Consider the following 23,127-nt stretch of genomic DNA (forward strand, 5'->3'; position numbering starts at 1 on the left):
AAATCGCCACCGCTTTTAGAGAGTGACTTCAATTTACTGCTTTTTCATTACAAAATATTGCTCAAGCTGGGGATATAGTTTACTGCTGCCAACAGTTAAGCTACGCTGCCAAAATCTCCGGCAATTTTTTTTTCATACCATAAAAGCACAATTCCACTTTTGCTAACAAATTTCAATTAGGTCGGAAGTTGACTTGCCCGAAACAAATAGAAAAGTTAATATAATTCAATTAATTAAGCAGAACCAAGAATTAGGACCCCTGAAAATTGGAGTTAGAAAGAATTATGTATCGTGTCCCTTGTTGTTGAGCTAGGCTCAGCAAGATCTTAAGTAGGGGTCGTCTGCTCTTTGGGTGGAAAACTTTTTTCGTTTTCAAAATCCTAAAAAATTAAGGACCCTTTTCCTAGGATTTTGCTTCAAATGAGGGCCCCCATTCTTAGGAAGGACCCTCTTAGGATCCGGGACACGGTACAATACTACTCCCTGTCAAATATGATTCCGTGGTTAATTCTAATTTGAACTTTATAAAAAAAAAAGAGATTTTTTTTTGAAAACGTCCCCGTACTCCATTCTTTTATAAGTCAATTGGAGGGTTCATGCTCACCTTAAGGGATGCTCAGCAAGTCTGAATATAACCTACTCTCAAAGACTTTACTCTGAAAAATTCTCGAACTTAACGTTTTCTTTAATCTAAGTAATTCTTCGACATGGTAATAAATATATAACTCAGTGTACTTTCCTCAATGCTGAAATTTTTACTGATTGCTTTTTTTTCTCGATCAAAATTAGAACAAAAATCCAAAAACTGAAACCGGTTTTTCTCTAAAATGGAAAGTTTTGACGGAAATCCAGTCATGACTGCAAAGGCTTCATTTTGATATATCATTCAACCCATTCCGACTACTGTTTGTGATACCTGATTTTCCGTGAAAAATAAAAAAAGTAAAAAATAATCATAACACACCTGAATACAAAGTAATTTCCACTCTCAGTGGTCGAAATTTCCGTTCTTATAAGTCAGAGCCAAAAGTTTTGATTGTAAAACAAAAAATTTTAATAAACATATGAGCAGTTTTGGGAATGAACTCCCTGCCTTTTTGAAGTTTCAACTATTTCAGATTCCACGCCGGACTTTATTATCTCTGCTTTTAATTTGTTACAGTTTTTAGTTATCATACATATCATGCAACTCTCGATGTTAAAATCATTGACAAACCAGTCCTTTTTTCCCTGTTTTTGGCAAGTAACTTCTTCTAGCTGCTCAGCACAATTAGCTTTTTCTCCATTTTATGTTGGAAATGTGTTTCAACTCAATTTTTGCATCATATGAAAGGGATAAACTTCTATAAAATATTCAAAAAAAGTATAACTCACTCGATAGTGTTAGAATGACGATTCCTTGCTTTTCCATATCAAAGTAAGCTGCTTTATCACTCAGCAAAAAGTATGACCAATTTGATTTTGCCCGAAATGTCTCGTTCTCATGATGGTTCCTAAAGGGCCTACATTCCATCTCCAAACAGCTCATCTTTTTTTCACGTTGCAGTAGCTGTTTCATTGTAAAATAAACAGCGGATTCGTCAAATATCAAGTTTTCGTCAAAATAGTCCAGAACTCGTAGCACATTACGGGCCTAAAGTGTGTGTCTTGAAATCACCAATGAAAGTTTGTAACAAAAATTCCTTAGTTTTTTTAGTATACATCTTCGACGTTTTAGCGCCATAATAATTGTCTAATTTTCAGTTGCAGATTTTTTAGCGCCAAGGTTGGAGTGATTTTCTTTGTTTATCAGCGTCAGTAATTTCCCGTTCTTGAGAAAATGCGGCTTAATTATTCTGCAATTTTTCTGCACTGGCGAACGCCCCCAAAATTACGAGGTAATTTTTTGGGGCCTGATTTTTGCAAAACAGATTGCATCATGTTAATTCTATTTAAAAATTAAGCAAGATTAATCTTGATCATTTTTTCATTTTTCATCCAAAATGAACCCAATGCGAGAAAAACGCGTTTTAAAGTTCAACTTTCCGTCATTTTGCACGGATAATTTAAATCAGCACTGTATTGCGAACAAAACACTGTTTGCAAACTTTGAGGTGCTTGCAAAAATGTGTCAACAAAAATACTTACAGACTTGGTCAGTGCAACTGGTGAGAAGCTGAATGCGTATATGTAAGCATTTCTTTGAGTTATTCTGAAGTGCTTTTCAAATGATTTTTCACATAGTGGTTCCGTTGGAACATCCTCCAGTAAAGGCAGTTTCACACAGACTTTTCGAAGGAACAATGACGGCTTTTCCACTGTTATAAAAACTATGGGTGTAATCAGACGCTTTTCGCCGTTTAATTTTTTTGACTTCATTAGATGATGCACTTCAATGTTCACCTTTCTCGGAGCCAGAACGCAATTTTCGGGAAAACTTATTGATATAACACTGTTGTCTGGGCAGCGAAACTCTACATATTGCCTGGCTCTTGTAACTTGGATTCGCTTTGTGACTCGATTGCCAACTCTGGGACAACAGAATTTCGTTTCAAGCACTAAAAGTCAAAGCAACAAAAATAGAATTAACTTTAGTTCTCCAAAATACTGGGAGAAAAATAAGCATGAGATTTTTGGCTATCCAAGTGAACTTAACCATAGAAAACAAACCATCACTCCATTACCAGTCTTCGAAAATGGTCAAATCAAAAATCAGCAGTTTTTTTGATTACTTACCGTAAGCTTTCCCTTAATACCTTTTGAAAACTTTGATGCAGCTACTTGAGGCACAAAACATTTTACAAAGACTCAAATTTTAGCTAGAGATCAGTGAGAATTAAATATACCCAATATTGCTCAAATTGATCATCATAATGTTTCGTGATTTTTTAATCCGATCAGTCGAACCAATCAAAAGTGAACTAAAAAAAAGCTCTATCCGACCCCAGATGTAAGCGATAACACAACACCCAATTTAAAAAGAAATTATTGTAAAATTGAACCTATCAGGTTTTTTGCACAAAAGACAAAAGTTGAACAAGGTACTCGAAATTTTCAAAACTCAAGTCAAAATAAGTTCCGAAAACCATCACTGACGTTTTTTTTCCGGGGCTTCATCTCTTGGCCAACCAAACTCTTTTGAAGATATTGAACGTTGCCATTCATCAATGTCAGCTGAAACCAAACGTAAATATGTATCATAAGTAGTAGACGAGTGAGCAGAGCTGGGGGGGGGGTGGGCTATTACTGGCGGGTACCCATGTACTAAGATAGGTCAAATAGTTTATTCGATACAGTGAAGAAAGTACAATCTGCAAAATCATTCACTGCATAAGGGTAACTAGAACAGGCTTTTCAGCCTAACAAGTAGCTACCCCCCGGGATAACTATTAAAATTAAGCAACGACAAAGATCAGTTCATGCTAAATAGAAAAAATTGTCGATCAGCTGTACATTATCAAAAATGTAGTTTTCCTTGAAAATTTTTTAAAAGTTTCACAGTTTCTCATCAGAGTAAGTTTCAATGTTATCTGGATGAAGCATATTTGACATCAAAAAAAATAAAGCATTTCACAGTTTTATAAGAGAGGGAATTTTCCATCATTTTTGTTTTGCAGCGGAAAAAGGGAATCATTCCATTTGAGGTAGAAGCTGTACTTCTTCGTAAAAAAAAATTATTAATATTCAGATAGTCTAATGGAGAACTTTTTTGGCATTGGAAAATTGTCTCTTTGAACATTTGATTTAAATAGATTTCATGAACTTTTTCTAAACCAACTTCAATAAATTTCGAAGTAATATGTTCAAATTTTTGTTTAGAGAAAATTGTTCGCAGCATCCTTCTCTGAAATAAATAATAGAGATATCCGGGATCACTGGCTATGTATTAAGATAGGGAATTGGTTTTCCTTGTATTAATGCATCGATATATGCATTAGGTAAAATGTTTCTCAAAGTAATGAGATAGATCTTAGGTTTCAGAATTTCAGATGTAAAATGGTAAGTGCCAAAAAAATTTTGGTGCCGAAAAAATAACATAAATATGCATCGTAAGCAGTAGACGAGTGAGCAGAGCTGGGGTGAAGTTGGTGTTGTACTGGCGGGGTACTACTTGATCTATCATCTTCCAACTGAATCAACTTAAAAGAAAACTTTGCTTAAAAAAATTGAGTTTCAGTCAGAAAATTCAAAGCAAAGTTGATACAAAATCCCTTCTTTACTGATAACACACATACAAAAATAGAAAAAACAATTTGACTCAAAAAATTGTATACTATTTATTTAGCTTTAATTATTTTATTTCAAGCTAAGTTTCAGACCAGAGACGTGTATACTTAAAGGTTCAAAACCAAATCAATACATCGGAGCTTTCATCTCTTCTTAGTCATTTTCCAATTTTTTTATCTAGAATCGTTAGAAAGTAAAAGAAAAAACATTAAAATCATTGCATAAACCTTCAACTATTCGCTTGAAGAACGCACTTGTCCTTGAGTTACTCAAAACACTGCTTTAGTAAAAACATAAAAACACTAATTAAGCAAAACTGTTCAATTAGTTGATGTCTTATTATCAAAAACATTTATTATTAACAAATTTTTGCATGACCTTTTGAATTCTTTAATTGCTCGCGTTGGTTTTTCCGTCAGCAATATCTTTTGAAAAAAGCAAAAAGTTCAAGTTATGAAAACACTGCTATACGATAAAACATGATAATGTTTGCTCATTTTTTCGATTTGAGACAAAATTTGATAATTTTTAAAAACTTTTTGTTTCTTCAAAAATACCAGTTTTCTGAAAAAATAATATAAATTATCCCACTGACTTTGATGAAGACTTTCAAAAAATCTACCCTCTTAAGTAGCTTGTCAATTTTGACATAAAAACACTAATTAAGCAAAACTGTTCAATTAGTTGATGTCTTATTATCAAAAACATTTATTATTAACAAATTTTTGCATGACCTTTTGAATTCTTTAATTGCTCGCGTTGGTTTTTCCGTCAGCAATATCTTTTGAAAAAAGCAAAAAGTTCAAGTTATGAAAACACTGCTATACGATAAAACATGATAATGTTTGCTCATTTTTTCGATTTGAGACAAAATTTGATAATTTTTAAAAACTTTTTTTTTCTTCAAAAATACCAGTTTTCTGAAAAAATAATATAAATTATCCCACTGACTTTGATGAAGACTTTCAAAAAATCTACCCTCTTAAGTAGCTTGTCAATTTTGACATAAAAACACTAATTAAGCAAAACTGTTCAATTAGTTGATGTCTTATTATCAAAAACATTTACTATTAACAAATTTTTGCATGACCTGTTGAATTCTTTTATTGCTCGCGTTGGTTTTTCCGTCAGCAATATCTTTTGAAAAAAGCAAAAAGTTCAAATTATGAAAACACTGCTATGCGATAAAACATGATAATGTTTGCTCATTTTTTCAATTTGAGACAAAATTTGATAATTTTTAAAAACTTTTTGTTTCTTCAAAAATAACAGTTTTCTGAAAAAATAATATAAATTATCCCACTGACTTTGATGAAGACTTTCAAAACATCTACCCTCTTAAGTAGCTTGTCAATTTTGTTTGGAAGTTGCTCAGCAATCAATCACCTTTTGTAATTTACCTTCAACAAAAACAAAAAATAAGGTTGGAATACTTCTTGTAATTTGTACGAAAAGTTTAGTTCGATCACTTCAAAAGAACACATTGCTTACAATATCGTGATGTTTGTAAGCGTGCGTATTCTCTGCGACACTCTTTACATGCAACTCTTCCGTTTCTATTCAGTGAGGTCATATCAAAAAAGGAAAAACTTAGGGTTAGACATTTGAAAAATTGAGAGATGCAATGAAAAATCCCAAAAAATTTAGAGGGACTTTTACTCTAATATTGAAAAGTCCCAGATGTTGAATAAAGTAAATAAAAACTGTCAAAATAATCAAAATGTATTTTATCTTTATTGGTGAAGCTCAAAGAAAAAACAATCAATCAGAATTGAGCTATACTTATCATGGAACGTTCATCAGTTCTGATGTCAAACAATTAGAACCGAATCTTACCTATTTTGAAAAATTTCATCCAATTTGATAACAATCAGTCAACCAGTTACAACCGTGCTTTATTTATAAGGGAATTTTTATCTTTTTTAAATTTTTAGCAATCAGATTGAGTATTACTCATAATTGAGATTTTTTATCCATTTTGATATCAACCAATAAGAATCGAGATTTAAAAAGTTTTTTTTTCATAATATTTAGTTTAAATTTTTTAGAGCTGCGCTTTATTTATAATGAGTTTTTATATTTGCTTTGATGTCAACTATTCAGAATGAAATATTCAAGACTTTTTCACAATTTTTCAGATGAGAAAAAGGACACCTAAATTAGAGTTCAAAATCAGTCAATCAAACAAAATTAATCAAATTTTTATTAAAAAAACACAACTAACCTATTAGTTTGACCTCAAGGACATATAGATAAAAGATACTTTGAATAAGAATTGTTCATAAAACTTCTTCGACATTCGTTACAAACCTTACCTAATTTTCTGACCATAAAAAATCAAAAAAAAATGAGTCTTTTTTAAAAAAACATTGAGTTGAAATACATTCACTTTTTCAGAGTGAAAAATGTGAGAAAAGCATACGTACGTTTTTTTGACTGTGTTTCATGCGATATTTTTTCAAAAAAAGAAGAAAAAAGAGCCCGTCATCTGCAAAAGCAGTGCAACCCAGATCAACTGCTAGCAAAACAGCGAAAACACTATTTTAGAGCTGACGCATTTGGACTACTCGATTCCCCAAGAACACTCTCTAGGCAAAGTCGAGAGTTAATCGACACTGCGTAGTAGGTCTACGAACGGTATTCACACATTTCGTCCCTCACACATTTCGCCCCCTAACATTTCGCTCCTAAAATTGTACATTAGTAAAGCGGCGGTTGATTAACTGTGTAATAAGTTAGGGACGAAACATGCGAGGACGAAATGTGTGAAAACAGTAGGGGCGAAATTTGTGAGGGGCGAAAGGTGGGACATTTCCTACGAGCATATGGTAACTAAAACATCTTTGAGCTTGGGAATCAATGCGTTTTCCAATTCAATTCTTGTTTCAAACCAAGCTTTTCGAAAACACCTGAGGAGTGGACAACTTATGAACAGCTCTTAAATTGATTTCATAGCAAAACTAAACGAAAGCACTTCAAAAAAGTTTCAACGAGTGCGATATTCCTGTTTAAAAAAAGCATAAGCTAGATTTTTGTAGCCTGATCATGAACAAGAAGGACAAGCCCGATCAGCTAATTCCGGACAATGTTGAAACTGAACTCATAAAGTTCGGCTTCGAGGAGAATATTTTTGTGGGTGATGATGACCAATTTCGGAATACTACTATTTACCTGTACACAGCAATGCATTTTGTCTTTTTTGGCAGAATTTGACAATTGGATAAATGATTAAACCAATTTTCAGCACAATCAGCACTATTGCATCACCTGGAACCAGTTGGGTAACTGAAGGAATACGAAGTCTCAATCAGAACTTGGCTTAGCCAAACTATCTCAAACCAATCCAGGCCCCTGTATATCGCAGTTTAGATCAAATCAAAAAAAATTCCCCCAAAAAAGGTCACAAAATATGAGCAAAAAAGACTGCTCTAAGACCGATTCAAAAAAAGCATATTTGTAAAAAAGCTGAGGTCGAATAACAACAAAAACATCTAACAAACGTGAGGTTGAGACAGAAGGCAGTGTTTAAAAACCTCATTTTGCAATTTTAAACCTTACCTGTTGTTTGAGGCAGTCAGACTATTCCCTTTCGGTCATCACTTAAAAGCTGATGATAATTTTTTCGCCGAAATAACTGATAAGTTTTTAAACGGATCCAAAACTACCGAATTAATACGAACTGAAAACAGCATAACTGATTTCGAAAACTCCCTGAGGAGGCAAAGTCATTCAACTAAAAAAGATTGTTTTTCGGTTAAAACATTTTTAACTTTGAAAGAGTGTACCAAAACTTTCGCTTGAATTTTTCCAAACTCGCTTTTAATAATTTGTTGACAGGTGAAATTGTTGTTCACTTATAACATTAACGCTGACTAGAAATTGTCCAACAACATTTAAAATTATTTAAAAAAACCGGGTCACAGGATTTAATTCGATGAACAAAGTAACTCCAAAACTCTTTGAAATTAGTTTATGAAGTGGTAGCGGGGTAGAATAAAAATCCCCATAACTCAAAAGAGTTTTCCCAAAACAAAACTAAAAAACCTAAATAAGTTTCAAAATAAATGTTACAAGATGTTTGATTGAGGACTTCGTACCTAATACTCTGATATAACAAGCTATCAGATAACCTACAGAATCGTAAGTTAAAGAAAAAATTTCTGAAAGTTGAAATAAGATGTCACAGAAAGCTTGGCTGAGGGTTTAATAAATAACACTCTGATAATGCAAGCTATCCGATAATGTACAGAATCAGAAAAGTATTGAAAACGTTCTTAAAAAAGAGGTGTCACAGATTGTTTGAAAAAAAAATTGCTCGCTAATGCTCTCTATAATATTGCATAATTGAGTTTGAAAACATTTTGCATCCCATGTTGTAATTTTGGTTGTCTCAATGTTGTTCTCTGTTGGAGCACCGGCGGATGAAATTTGCATTTAAAATTTTTCTAGGCCTCATTTGTAAGAAAAGCATCAAAATCTAAAAATTTGCTTGTCTTGTTTTCAATTGAGCGCGTTCTCAAATGCGTTCTATACCAGATAAGCAACATCCTATTTTGCAACTCGAAAAATGATCACATCTCGACTTTTTTTTTCACAAACTTTCTCAAGGAAATATGTAGTATTTGTTTGCCGATAAACCAATTTGTCTCCTTCAAGCAAAGCACTGAAATTGTTTGCGTGAAAACCACAATGAAATTCACAATGACTGTACTTTTAAAAAGAAAAAATTGAAGTCTTACTTTTTTTGTTTATTTTGAAAGTAACATTGGGACTTTTTTCAAAGAACCTTTATTTGAATTATTCTAATTTTCTGGCTGAAAAACTTTTACATAATCAAATAATTGTTGAAACTACTAAGTAGTGCGACCATAACACAGTTATAGCATTTTTAAAACAAATTCAGAGTACTCAAGCAAGTTTTCTAGACTTTGTTTTTTCAGAATGGTCAAGAGAATCGAATCAGTTTCGACGTTTTTGAGCGAACTTATGCATTGCAAAATGTCTGTCGCATTTCACCAAACATCCGTGACTATAACTGGTTTTTAGCGAGATTTTTACAGGGCCGACTTGTGAAAAATAAGCATGCAGCTTGCAACTTTATTTGCAAAATGAATAACCTCTCAGAAATTTCGAAAAAAAATTAGGATCAACGGCACAATCTCCCCCTCCCCTAAGTGAACTACCTTAGAATTTCACCCCTTGCAGCGTTTTAATTTTGAAAAATGATTTTGTATAAAATATTCGTTTCAAACAAAATCGCAGAATTGAGTTTAGGTCAGGGGTGACCTTCTCATAGAGTAATTTCGGATAAGGTACACCATCTGTTTGACACACTATCTTACTTTCGGCCTACTACGTTCGTGCAACTTTAAAACCAATCCTAATCTACTTCTTTTATTTCCTAGTATCAATAGATCTAAATTATATTGGTATTGTTGCCAGGTTAGAGGAGAGAAGAAAGCAAATGATTCGCAGCTGTTTTATTTTGTTATTTGGCTAAAACTGTGAATTGTTTCACATTTACAATTTATTGTAAGTTTTAGTAATGGATCATGGTTGGCTAATTACAAATAGTTTAAACTGATAAAAATCAAATATTTTACAAATATTTTTGTTTAATTGGTTTTGCCCATCCGGGGTTTTAGGAACTTTTTATCAACTTTTTTTTGTGAAGGATGGATGAAGTGTCTTCTGAAGTTTTTCAGGAGAGTGTAGATTGATTAGTTCAGCAAAATACATGTAATGAGGCTGAGGGATTGTTGTGAATCCAAAAAAAATCATCTGATCGTATTGAGCTTACAGGTTTGTGTCAACGAAGTGTAGATTTCTTTGTCAGAGTGAGACTACGTGCATTCTCAACTATTCATTCGTAATTGATCGTAATTGATTATGAACAAACCGCCAAATGACAGGACTGTTTTCAGTTTTGACATCGAGTTGGCCCTTGTTCGGTTTCAATACTTTTGCTGCGATGTCGGCTCCACACTTTATATCCCATGAGAGTTTTGTCTGCAGCAGGCAAAACCAATCGATTTTCCATTAATAGTCGAAGTGTTTTGCTGCTCGTTTCCTTTGATCTTCGAAATGTTCTCTATTTCATTCATCTGCACTTTAGTAACCCATTTTTTCTTATGATCTTATTAAATATTTTTGCAGAAGCTTAGTTTGACAATTTTGAAAGAATTGCTCATCCTAAAGCCGCTCTTAGGAAAAGTTGTGGGATTGAATTCTAAGGGTGGTATAGCTCGTTGGGTTAGGCCGACTATCGAGCATACTCAGGTTGGCCTGCATTGGTTGGTAAGGCCCGTCGGAGTGTACTTATGAGCATCTCTTTGAGTATAGTCTTTTAGTATTTTTAACTTTTGATCAGTGTTAGCTGGGGTTTTTTAAGCTTTGAAGTGGTCTCAATGGAAAGTCGTTTTGTGTTTCAAAAGAATATTTTAACCAGCTTAATCTAAATTGATATTGTGGGATTTTCCTGTACACGCTGGTGATGAGGTGGCGGTAGGAGACTGAGGTAATAATCTAAGCTTAATTCTTCATTTCAACCTGCATAGAGGGAAATTTAAAACGTGTGAAAGCCGTTCAAAGTTGTTATCATCTAGTTTGTGGAAATTGAATTTTTTTTTTTATTACAATCGTCATGCGAAGTTGTCAAGAGTTAAAGTATTTTTTGATAAAATTAGCGACGCGAATTCAAGGGGCAAGTTGGAGATATTTTACAACTTTTGTGCATATAAAAAAGTTAGTTGTATCTTTGATTCATTACTTTTTGTCAAAACATTGAACCGTATGACAAATTTTTTATTTACAACATTAAAATCACTGCTATGCAAATAATTTATTTTTGTATATTTAGATTTCACTGCGATAGGTGGGCTCGAGAAAAATTCAATGGGGGAAAAATCTATAGTGGCTGATTGTGTTAAAAGCTTTGCTAACCTGCTGATTACAATTTAGTGCGTAGGAGCGGCCAAAAAAGCTCGGATGCCTTGATTTTGTTGATTTCTTCTGAAATAATGGCAATCTTTTTGGATCAATTTGTAAAACTTTTCATTAAATTTCGTGCAATGGATGTTTTCTAATGGAAGGATTCAACATGTTGATTGTATTCATGTGAGATGATAATGGGCGGTATTCCTCTATGGGAAAGGTATTAGTGAGGTGGCAATATACATACACTTGTCGGGCGATCGAAGATGAGGAGAATGCCGTGCAGGTTAGTATTTTTTATGCAAAAATTGAAGTTTAAGAGATAAAGTGATGTGTACTTAAAGTTTAATACATTTATCGGTGGTTAAAGTTAGGTAAAAGTGAAATTTTTAGAAAAAGATTTTGGGCGAAATGATAGTATGTGGGTTAGTGGGTTAGTTTTTTTCAACATAAATTCGTGTGAGCAGTTAATATCTCGTTTTTCAGGTGTGAGAAACACGTATGAAGCTGTCGGAGCAAATGAAGTATAAAATTTGAGCTTTTGTGTTTTTGGTGACATGATCTAACTTTTTTTTACCACAGTGCAAGTCGAAAAGATAATCGGTTTCAATGAAAAAAAAGTTTTGGTGTGAAATTTGAAACTATTGCAGAATCGGTGTCGCATGAATAATCTGCCATGTATCGATGGACAGTGTGTTCACAATGAGCAATGGGGTAGTGGTTGGACTTGAGTGAATTACAACGGCTGAGGAGTTGTGACAAGCCAATGTCAGTAAAGTCTTTTAGTTGTATGGGATTAGTTAGCTGGTGAGATATATAATTCATTAAAAAACAATGAATGGGTCAGCGAAACTATAAAAAGAAACCCAAGGGAGTGTGGGAGTTAATAAGTACGCATTAAAAAAGAAATTCGTCGGCCTGAGGGTTCTTCTTTATCATAATTTTTTCGTGTGAAAAATAGGATGTTAATAATTAAAAGATCTTGCGTGTTAGTATGTGTAGGTTTCTTGCCTTGGAGGAGTTTGGGTGTGGAGCAGCGGTTGCCTAGATAGCTGGGTTGGTTTGTTGTATATTTTCTTTTCAGCAATATACGTTGTGCTCGAGTGCGGGTGTCCTGAATAGACGATGTGGATGTTTCTGAAGGTGAAGCGGAGTGGTTTTATTGGTGCATTGTTAGTGGTTGATTAATATTGTGAAATTAATGTTGGTTTTGTATAAAACTATCTACAACAAGCTCACGTCGATTGCTGGTTATTAGGCTATGTGTGTCGTTAATAGTGCTAGAAAGCGATGAGAAGATCTGGAAAGTTTCTGTATACGAAAAACTTGAGTTTGATGAAAGGGTGATTACGTGAACTGGGGGTAGTAATGGGGCGAAAAGGTTGATGTGAAAAGTAAGTAGTGGCGCATGGTTCGCAGTCATAAAATTCGTCGGAAAAGCCCACAGTGGGACTTTCTAAAAAAAACTGTTGAGTGCTAAAAACTGTTTGTACGGAGACATCAGAGTGCAGAGTGGATGACGAAAAAGTAAAAATAGAAAATAAAAAGCAGGAGGGAGGGAGGAGAGAAGTTCATTGATGGAAATTACAGAGGTCTAGCGCTGAACCTTCGAAGGGTAAGAAAAAAAATGGTTGAGGGAGTCGATTTGGCTGCTCATTTTGGGCTAAGACCATTATCGTTATGACAACAAAATTATTTGTGTAATGTTGGTCTAATTTTTTTTTCGTATGTTTTGTTCAAATTGTGTAGTTTATAAGTAGTATGAGAGACCCGGCTTCGGTGGATTTTATTGTCTTAATGAATACGTGATCTTGATGGAAAAACTGTTCTAGAATTTGTGGCTGGAATTAATTGTAATTGATTTCGGCTCAGTAAAATGTGCGAGTGTAAAAGCAACGTGTATCATATACAAGTAACATTTTATTCATTGAAGTTGTAAAATTCCAAAAAAACTTGAAAGAATAATGTTCGGATCACGCTTGCTTGTTTGTTGATTTGCGTATGAGCTGCACTGGTGTTGTATTTTGGTTTATTGAGTGAAAACAAAATTTCTATAAATTTGAACATTGCGTATAAAACTGTCAGTTTTTTCTAGAATGTAATAGGGCTATCCTAAAAAAGCTAAAATCTCTAATGTTTAAGGAACTAAATAAACTGATTGCAGAAAAAAGTTGAGGGACACTTGAAGTTTAACTTTCACTAAGAGGCCAAACTGTGCTTTTTGGGAAATTTAAAACCGGGTTGAAGCTCCACCGTTAATTATCGCTTTTTCTGTAGTATCCCAGTGATCGCTATTTTCCAGCAATAAATCAGAATTTTTTCCATAGCTAAGCCTGCGATGTTTCAGAGCTATTTCAGTAACGATTCCCTAGAAAACCATCACTAAAAGTTGAGAAATTTTAACTCATTCTAGTAGCTTTCGAATGAGAGTTCTAGTAAAAAAGCCGATTAAATTGGTATCATCTACGGGTTGATAGCTCGTACATGAAAGATATGTCTATAAAACTCAGGATTAGGGGTTCGAACTCCTACGAACTCGTTTGAGCACGATTTTTGCTAACTTTGATATTTTTTATCGCTGTTTCATCGCTGAAAATAAACCAAATTAGCAATTTTTCATCGATAAAATTTGCTATCGTGGCAATGAATAACGATGATTCATCGATTGGGATCAGTGTTTTCCTTTTCACTTTTTTATCGCTAATTTTCAATGCGAGCTCAACCCGGGAGCAACAAGGACGCTCCCTTTATTCTTCTTTTGTTCTTTCATTTTCTTTGATCGTTCATGTTTAATTAACATTTTAACATGTTTAAAGACTTGTCTCTGGAATCCAGGAACTTACAGACACAAAGTTATACGCCTTTCCAGTGCACAGTTTGGCCTCGTAATATTAGCAGCTAAAAATCAAAAGGACAACACAAGTTTTCTAACCAATACTCAGCTTAAACTTGACCCTGCACGGAAGTTTCGTGGATAACAAATCCGATTATATTGGATTTTTGCTGACTAAAGTATTGTCTATATAACCAATTATCATGGCATGTTTAGACAACGTAATGGATTTTAAATCCATTATAATCGAATATTTTCGAATAACAAAAATCCAATAAAATTCATTATAATCGATTATAATCCATTTTTGTTTTAAATATAATGGATTACTTTCTTGTACAAAAATTCATGAAAATTGATTATGAATTTTATGCCAATATGTAGTAATTTTCCAAAAAGTCATTTTGACCAGTTCCCCAGTACCCTCAAGTACAAACGTACCCCCTCCCCCCACCAACGAACTGAAATGTTTGCGAAGCTTTTTGTTGACCAATTCACAAAGCCATATTTGATTGCCCATGCCTTTCTAGTGGGTCAGTTTTTTGTGTTTTTCCTTGCTTAATTTTTGAGAAAAGTTTTCAATTTGTAGTTTCCTGGAGCGTTTTTTTTTCTATCAATTCTTTTGACCAGAATTTGCTTGACATACCTTTGCTTGTACTTGAAGTGTCGCGTGGACTTGTCAAGTTTTGTATTCTTGCGTTGTCTAAGGTCCCAAAATTTTGAACAAATGGACTCCTGTGATGATCTATCCTGCTGCTGTATGATCCGGAGGAAACAAAGGGTCGCCGCGGAAACAAAGCGTCCTCGGGTTGTCCTCGCTGACATTCTTCTTGGATTGTCAAACAGGGTATTTCGAATGGAATTTCGCTGAAACAAACTCAAACTGTTCAGAGAAGGTAATTCAGATGATTTGCTGTCGGTCGATGTAAAGTTTTTGTTGAAATGGTCCTTAAAATTTAGCTTTTTTTAGTAAAAGCTTGAAGTTGCGTTCAGTTTTGTTCCCTGGCGTAAATTCGGGCTTCATTGTTAGCTTCAAAGCATAATACGCCTAAAAATAACTGGGAAAATTTAGTTTTTATCCAACAAAAAAGGTATGTTATGGCTTACCCTTCAGTTAGTTTTCTTAAATTAACCTTAAAAGTCAGGAGTGTTCAAGAAATGTGCAAACGTCAGGGTGCAAACTTTAGTTTTAAGAATAAATTAGCTAAGAGATAGGCTTTAGTTGTATTTTTGCCTAACTTTTTCGTAGCTCAACTTCTAGACGATGTGTCAAAATTTGATGCTATCTTTCACAGCAAGCACCTGGTTTTTGCTAAGTTTCAAATCATTCACTTCAAAAAGCATTTTGCTTAACTCTAAATTGCTGCTGCGTCCTCCATAACGCCCAGTATAATACTTATAAATCACTGTAAGAAACTAAATTTATTAAATACAGAAGCTGTGGTTCCTATGCAAAACTTCTGCTGCAGAAATAAGGCAAACTCAAACAAAAAAGTTAAAAAACGCGCCTTTATTCAATGACGCCACTGCAAAATAGAAGAAATAAAAAGACGCGAAACTATGGCGAAGATTCCGTTTTTTAAGTAAGTATAGGAAACAGACTTTTTCTTAAATTTGAGTTGAGGAGGCAGTTCATTCGGGCAAAGACTGCTTTTTGTTAAAATTTAAAAATTTCATCACTAAAAATGATCTGAACAAAATTTTACCCCGAACATATATTTTTTTATTTCATAAACGAAATCATAAGGCTTAGATTTCATTTAGATCTTAAGAGTAACTTCGTTGACAAACATTTTATTCAAATAAATGACATAAATAGGCGAAAATCTCAAAGAAATTGAAATGGAAAGGAAAAATTCAACGAGAAGTGGAAAGGAATAAAATTTTTTGCAAAGTCATGGCTTTTGTGGCTGACAGTTTGACATAAAATGCAGTTATGACTTTTAATGAAAGCTTTTCTTCGGGTATTTGTTGCTCAAAAGTGTGTAATTCCTGCATCCATGTCCAAAGATAGACACGATAAAAGTTTTGAAGAATTGAGAACATCATCCAGATGTTTTGAAAATTTTGAAAAGAATTGTAACGGTGTCAAGCGTGTTTGTAAGTTAAAAACAAATTTTTGTAACACCTACCAAAGTTCCAGGCAATTTATATCATGTTATAATCGAAGGTCGTTTCATGCACATTTTTGGAGTTGTCTTGAATGATTTGATTTCCGACTATGTGACATTTCATGATTTAAATTATAGGATTAATCATTTTGAGTACGGTCGTGGTATTGAAGGAAAGCCGTCAGAAATAAGTTATGGTAGGGTCAAGGATAAAAGTGGAATTATGACCAAATTTTTACTCTATTCCATTTTCTGCATCTGATAATTGTCGATTTCCCGGGTATGGATGATACATGGTTTTGTGTGTTGGAATTTTTGGATATTACTTCTTTTGTAATGACTCCTGCCTTTTTTCGTAACAATTAGGTCTTTGAACCTCAAAGTTTTTTTTGTTTAAGGGATTCGATACTCAGTTGACGATTTGCTAGTTTTATCCTTGGAAAATATTGACCCTACAACAACGATTTTTTGTCTATATACACATATTTTAAGCTTCAATGAATCAATTTCTATCGTTTGCTCCAAAATCAAATAAAAAAGTTATGAGCACCGTCAAGATAGTTTTTGGTAACTCATTCCCAAAAAGATAACACTCAAGTTGTACGCCCTAGAGAATTTTTCGATTTTTCGTTTGCTATCGCTGCATCACTGCTTCCTTGAGTCTTGTACGTTTTTTCAAGTTGTACCATGAAATCATTCTTATTTAATAATTATGCGTCTGAATTAGAAGCCTTCAGTTTTAGCTCTGGTTAGCTCTTTTTTGGTGCTATTAACTTCACCTATTGAAATGTTACCTGACTTTTAGAGTGCTATTATGAATGTCCGAAAACTTAACGCCTCGATAAAACTACTAGCCGAAAAAAAAGAGTAGAAGATTGAAGTTTTCAGCATGCTGCATTACATATTTTATCTTTTGACTGTAATTGAGTGACTTCTTGAATGACAAAACTCTGTTTTTTGGTGAATCAAATATGAAGTGTGCTTGAAATGCTACAAAAACTTTGATCAATTTAATAAAAATGATAGAGCTGTTAGATCAGGACAATGCGCTCGACACCTTCAATCTCTCTATCCAGAAATCCTGTGGTTCGAAGATTTTATAATAAAAGTTGGTGATAATGATTTTAATAATACGGACAATGCTGAATTAAGTAAAGTATATAAAGATTTGAGTGATCATATACCCTAATTAAACATAAAGCAGTATGTCAAAGTGGTTGTAGTACTTTCGAGGAAAGACCATATCGCGGAAGCTGTGAAGGCATCAGGAGAAAACTGAAATAGGCTTTAGCCTCTGATATCATCCCAAACAACTCTGTTTCTCTTATTCTTTTAAGAAAAGACGAACATTATTTTCTAAAACCGGAATTTTTTGGAAGTTTTGCAAAATCATTGAAAAATTGCAAAAACAGTCCTCCCAATTTAAAAAAAAACGGAAAAAAGGTAGCCCAAAAAAACAAAATTCATGTCCATGATTTAAAAACTGCAAAGTCTTAAAAAGTAAAAATCTCAAAATATTGGTATGGCTGCTTGTTTTCATCCATTCAAGAATTTCACAAAAAACCCAAATTTTTAAAATGTACATACAAAGTTCTCAAAAATATCTCAAAAATTAAAAAACTCAAAAAAATTGTCTTTTTGTTTTCGTTCATTTAAAAAATTTAAAAAAAACATGAAAAAATAAAAAAAAAATTTTTTTTAGGCCTAATCCGATCTTAAGGCCTAACCTGGTCATATTTCTTCCAACCGGAAAATTATAAATGCCTCTCTCTTTGGTTTCATGTATTTGTTTTTTGCATAATTTTTAGTAAAAAGAATACATTAAAAGCCAGATTTATATTTTCTGATATTGTATCTTTTTGATAGAACGTCTCTTTTTGATTTTTATGGTCTTACTCCTAAATTGCATCAGTTATTTTTTAGTTAGATTCAGATTTGAGGTCAAACCTTTGTCGAGTTATCTTGAAATTAGGGTCATTTTTTTCTCTTTTGTGTTCAAATCTTTGAACCCGGTTTTGCAATCATAAATTGAAGGGAATTAACCTTATCCATTTTTGATACTGATATGTTTTGCAACCTGAGTTAATCCTAAAGCCTTTAACTATACAAGCTGACTTACTTCAAAGTTTTAGTGGCTTTAAATTCTACTCTGATTTGGAATTGAAACCTTTTCGGGGTTACTTGTAATCAGTGTCAAGGCATAACCACATTTTCAATAGCTACTAAATTTGTTAATCTAATTAAACTAGTGAGACTAAAACTTTTTCGCGTTAATTATCTTGTGTTTATAATTTTTCGTATTCGGGTTGTGTAATTTAAATCAGGTCTTTTCCCTCAAACTTAAACTGGAATCATTATCTTGTTGTTCACTCTAAATCATATTTTAACATAACTATTGTTGAGTAACATTAGTCGTAAAGCCCTAAAACTAACCAAAACTTGGTAAATTGAATTTGATTTTTTTTCGGCCATACGTTCTTTTCAAGTGTGTCAGAAATTAAAAGCTCTAAAATTGACGCTGATTTGGAGTTGAACCCTTTTCGGGTTGATTTGTAATCAGTGTCAATGCATAACCATGATGTGCAGCTAACTTTGTTAATCTAAATTAATAGTTCATTTTCGACTTTTTTCGGGTTGGTCATCTTCTGTTTGTAGATTCAATTTTCATGTTGTGTAGTTTAAACCAGATCTATTCCCTCTGCCTTTAACCGGAGTGTTTCTCTGGTTTTTCATTCTAATTCATAATTTATACTTAACTATTTGATGAAAAAAGTTGTCGTCTAGCCCTAAAATTAACCAAGCTCTGGCCTTTCGGTTTTCTCAAACAGGTCCAAAGTTGGTAACTTTAAAATTGACTCAGGTTTGAAGTTGAAACCTTTACGGTCTCACTCCTAAACACATCAGTTTTAACTTTTAGTTAGATTCCGGTTTGAGGTCAAATCTTTGTCAGGTTATTTTGAAATCGGGGTCAATATTTTTCCCTTTGGTTTTTAATACTTTGAACCAAAATTTTGCAATCGTAACCTCAAGGGAATCAAGCACTTGTCGCTCTTGCTAATCCATATTTGATTTTTATTAGTTTTGCTATTCGAGTTAATCTTAAAGCTTTTAACTAGGCAAGCTGACTTAATTCAAAGTCTGTAAAAGTTAGTAGCTTTGAAAATGACTTAAGTTAGAGTTGAAAATTTTTCGATTTTACTTGCAATCAGGGTCAATGCAGAACCACATTTTCAAAAGCTACTAACTTTGTTAACCTATATAAACAGCTGAGGTTGAAAATATTCTCGAGTTAACCATCTCGCTCATTTGAAATTTTTTCTGGCTTTTCGGTTTTCTCAACAGTGTCAGAAGTTAGTAGTCTTAAAATTGACTCTGATTTGTAATGAAACGTTTTTGGGTTTACTTGCAATCAGTGTCAATGCATAACCAAGATTAGAATAGCTACTAGCTTTGTTAATCACCTACTTTGTTGAGGTTCGAAATCTTTTCGGGTTGATCTTTTTTTGCTTATAATTTTTCATGTTTGTGATGTGAAGTTTAAATCAAACCTCTGCCCTCCTATTTCAAGCGGACTTGTTTCACTAAGTGCGATTAAAAAAAAAGAAAGCAACAACCTTTTGCTGTTAAAACTAGCAAGGTGGTGATATCATTTTGATGAACTATTTAATTTTTAGATAATTTTTCACTAAAACACCTTAAGAAACTCAGGTAAACTTGCACTAAATTTAGTACACCGTAATTTACCTTAAAATAACTTAAAACTTTAACTGAAATCATCTCAAAAAGTAAAAAGTATCAGCCTTAAAAAACACCTGCAAAGTTTTTCATAGGTAAATTTACCTTAAAAAGTTAACTCAATAACCTACCTATCTTTGCCCTAATCTTGAGGTATTTTTATCCAGAATTTTTCCCTTAAAAAGACACAAAAGTTAAGATAAAATAACCTTAAGTGTTAAGGTAAAAAAAAACCATAAAATGAAGAGAATTAAGGTGTTTTCCTTAACAATTAAGGTTATTTTACTGAATTTTTGTGTCTTTAGGGTAAAAATGTCTTGACGTTAACCTAAATATAGGAAATTCATCTACTTTATGAAGGTAAAATTACCTATAAACAAGTTTTTAAGGTGTTTTTTCAGGCTGATACACCTGAACTTCTAAGGTAATTTAAGGTAAATTCTTAAGTTGTTTAAAGGTAAGTTAAGATGTACCTAGTGTAGTGCAAACTTACTCTAATTGTTTAAATGTTTTAGGTGTTTTTTAAGGTAAATTTACCTTAAGCTTTTCTGAGTGTGGATATTGAACATTTGCATGAAACAATTATTTTTGTAACAGTTTGTTGTGAACCATTTGTAGCTTTGAAACTATTGCAGAAAAGTTTTCTAATGCAAAATATGTTATTTGATGGATCTTACGTCAGTGATGGTGGGTAGGGAGGTATCAACAAGTGTTCGTATGCTGAAATGTTGTTGATGAAAATTCCTGGAGGGCATTCTGCTCGAGCTTCTGCATCGGTAAATACTTCATCAAATGATGTCCAATTGTCTGCAACTAAACACCCGCAGCCTGTGTAATGGCATTATTTGAAAAGAAAACCTGTGAAAATAACTCAGAATTTCTAGCGGAGATTTATTTCATTGCCGTTTGTCACAATACTGGATGCTATGGTCAGCAGGTTAAGACACATGGAATTTTTATAAATACAAATTTTTTGATTCTTTTAAGAAGAAATGAAGTTGTTTCATTTTCTTATCTTCTCACTTTTCATCGATCATAAGCATTAAATCAAAAACAAAACGTTCAAATAACAGCCCTTTGATGAGGTCCAAACTCTATTGGGTAAAGATCTAATTATTTCCTAAAACTTCAAAAGTAAATTAAATCAAATCATTTAAAGAATCATTTAAAATGAAAAATATACACAATGTTTTTCGTCTTGTCTCTTTGATCCTTCTGAAAACTCAATTTTATCATAACAGCTGTAAACATTCTTTTTTGTTGCATAAAATATAAATGTAATTTGTTAAAAATAAATGTCAAACAAGACTGCCCTTATATTAGGGAAAGCCCTGAATGTTCCGACTTCCTCTTAATCCATACCAAATAGCTTTTGGGAAAAGAAAATTTTGAAAAACTATAAAATTTGGACAATAAAAAAGATGTGAAAATAGAACAATTTTGTAGTGCGGCGGGATAAATTACCATGCGTAAATAGTTTGCGTTACGCTTTCAAAATTATGAACAAAATCTTTAAAACGCGCATAAGTTTGCCCAGAGCAAAGCCAAATTGGCTGACATGAAAACCTCAGAACTTTTCAAAAACTGATCGGAGATTAAGTATCTTGTTGTGTTTGGTTCCATGTAGTCAATATCTTCAATTAGGTAAAAAAAAACTATTATTTCGATCACCGAAAATCGACTGAAGAAAAAACCACACCATAAATATTCCGTTTCCTTGGAAAGTCGGAACAACTGGAACTTTTCAGGGCATCTTTCTTAAATAAGCACATAAAAACTAACACTTTAAGCGCCATAAAATCTATTTAGGAATTGTCAGCTTGCCAAAATCACCTAGGGTATCAAATTGACAAAATGATTGTGAGATATAACTGTTTATATGTTATTAAGCACCAATGAATGCTAGTTAACAAAGTAATTCATATAGAGGCCTTCAACCGCTAAAGCACTTCCATTTTATCAAAACTTCAAAATTATGTAAGAGTTATCGAAGTTATGCAAACTTTATTACGATGTTGGTTAGGCTGGTTTATATATCTTGCGCCTTTTTGGTTGGCTTACACTTTGGCATGTTTGTTTGCACTCGAGCCGCTTCCAAATTAACTAACTGCGTTAGATTTGACTAACCCTTTTCGGCCTTTTTGGTATTCTCCCAAGCCGAACTAAATTGTAATTGTACAATTTGATAGAACGTATGGTTATAAATTTTGGCTTGAAAATAATTTTATTATTATCTCTTGACACCGCACCATGAAAAATGATAAAGCTTCATTGATAACGCAATAGTAAAAATTTTATAGGCAATCATAGAACTCTAAATAAAGTAAGTTCAATCCTTTGCAAAAAAAAAACAGAATTAAAAAAATGATTTTTTTGGGAACAAATTTTATAAATCAAAATGCTGAGTTCGCTGCCCATCAACGGCTATTTTTTCTTAACTTCGGAGAGAGTGACTGAAAAATTCAGCTCGATGTGATTTTTTAAAGTCTTTTCAACTGGTGATTTGAGCATGATTTTTGAATAATCTGACAACTATTGATAACTTCAGCTCAAAATTTAACCCGACAAAAATTAGTAAGGAAATTTTTAAAATTTTCAAACAAAGCAAATAAACGACAACAAAGCTTTGACCTGATATGAGAAGTCTTTTTTTTTTGCGAAATGAGCCTTTTTTATCCAATGTCAAAGATCAAAAGTATTAGCTGCTTAATTTGCTACTAATTTTGATTATTAGGCTTAACTAAGATATCCAATTAATGAAAATTTCATATATAATTCGGGTTTGGATTTATTACTAATAAGACTGCTCGTATCAGGGCGAGGCCCTGAATGTTCCGACTGCCGTTTAAGGTCTTGGATGCAACAATTAGAAAAAAATTAAGTATATTAAAATACCTTGATTTTTTTAGGTTAAGATCTTGGGAGGATGATTTCCGCTAAAAACCTTAACCTAAAAAAATCAAGGTGTTTTAATATACTTAATGCCATACAAATGTTGAGTGATAAGGCTCTTTTTGCTCCATCTCCCCTCCCACCACACACGAGCTTCAATTTTTTAGTGTAACGAGCAGTTTTACAAGGCTGATTATGAAGACCAAATGTGTTTGTCGTGGCCTTATTAGTCTGTATCTCAATTTTAATAACAATTTGATAATATGGTCATCAAATTGATTTGTAAAAGTTGCAGGTGGGGTGAAAAAGAAAAAACGCCAGTAGTATTTTTTGCCCCTAGTAACAAATCTAATATGGCAAATAAGCTTCCTTCAGCCGATTTGAAACGAAATCTAATACGGATTAAAACTCCACTTA

General features: G+C 33.1%; 2 protein-coding genes across 2 annotated transcripts in view; one reads left to right on the forward strand and one right to left on the reverse strand.

The window, feature by feature from the left end:
* Window positions 1–23,127, reverse strand: part of LOC134838966 (uncharacterized) — a 33,425-nt gene that overhangs the window by 3,480 nt on the left and 6,818 nt on the right. The window contains exons 4-8 of the mRNA XM_063854338.1: window positions 20,496–20,631; window positions 14,619–14,839; window positions 3,076–3,153; window positions 2,128–2,537; window positions 1,375–1,633 (exon numbers count right to left, since the gene is read on the reverse strand). Coding sequence (XP_063710408.1) covers window positions 1,375–1,633; window positions 2,128–2,537; window positions 3,076–3,153; window positions 14,619–14,839; window positions 20,496–20,631 — 1,104 coding nt within the window. The remainder of the gene's footprint in view (window positions 1–1,374; window positions 1,634–2,127; window positions 2,538–3,075; window positions 3,154–14,618; window positions 14,840–20,495; window positions 20,632–23,127) is intronic.
* LOC134839599 (cyclin-dependent kinase 10-like) overlaps window positions 10,349–23,127 on the forward strand; it is a 501,898-nt gene continuing 489,119 nt past the window's right edge. The window contains exon 1 of the mRNA XM_063855203.1: window positions 10,349–10,352. The gene's annotated coding sequence lies outside the window, so the exon portion shown is untranslated. The remainder of the gene's footprint in view (window positions 10,353–23,127) is intronic.

Source organism: Symsagittifera roscoffensis, chromosome 2 (assembly GCF_963678635.1).
Source record: "Symsagittifera roscoffensis chromosome 2, txSymRosc1.1, whole genome shotgun sequence".
Taxonomy (NCBI): Eukaryota; Metazoa; Xenacoelomorpha; order Acoela; family Convolutidae; genus Symsagittifera; species Symsagittifera roscoffensis.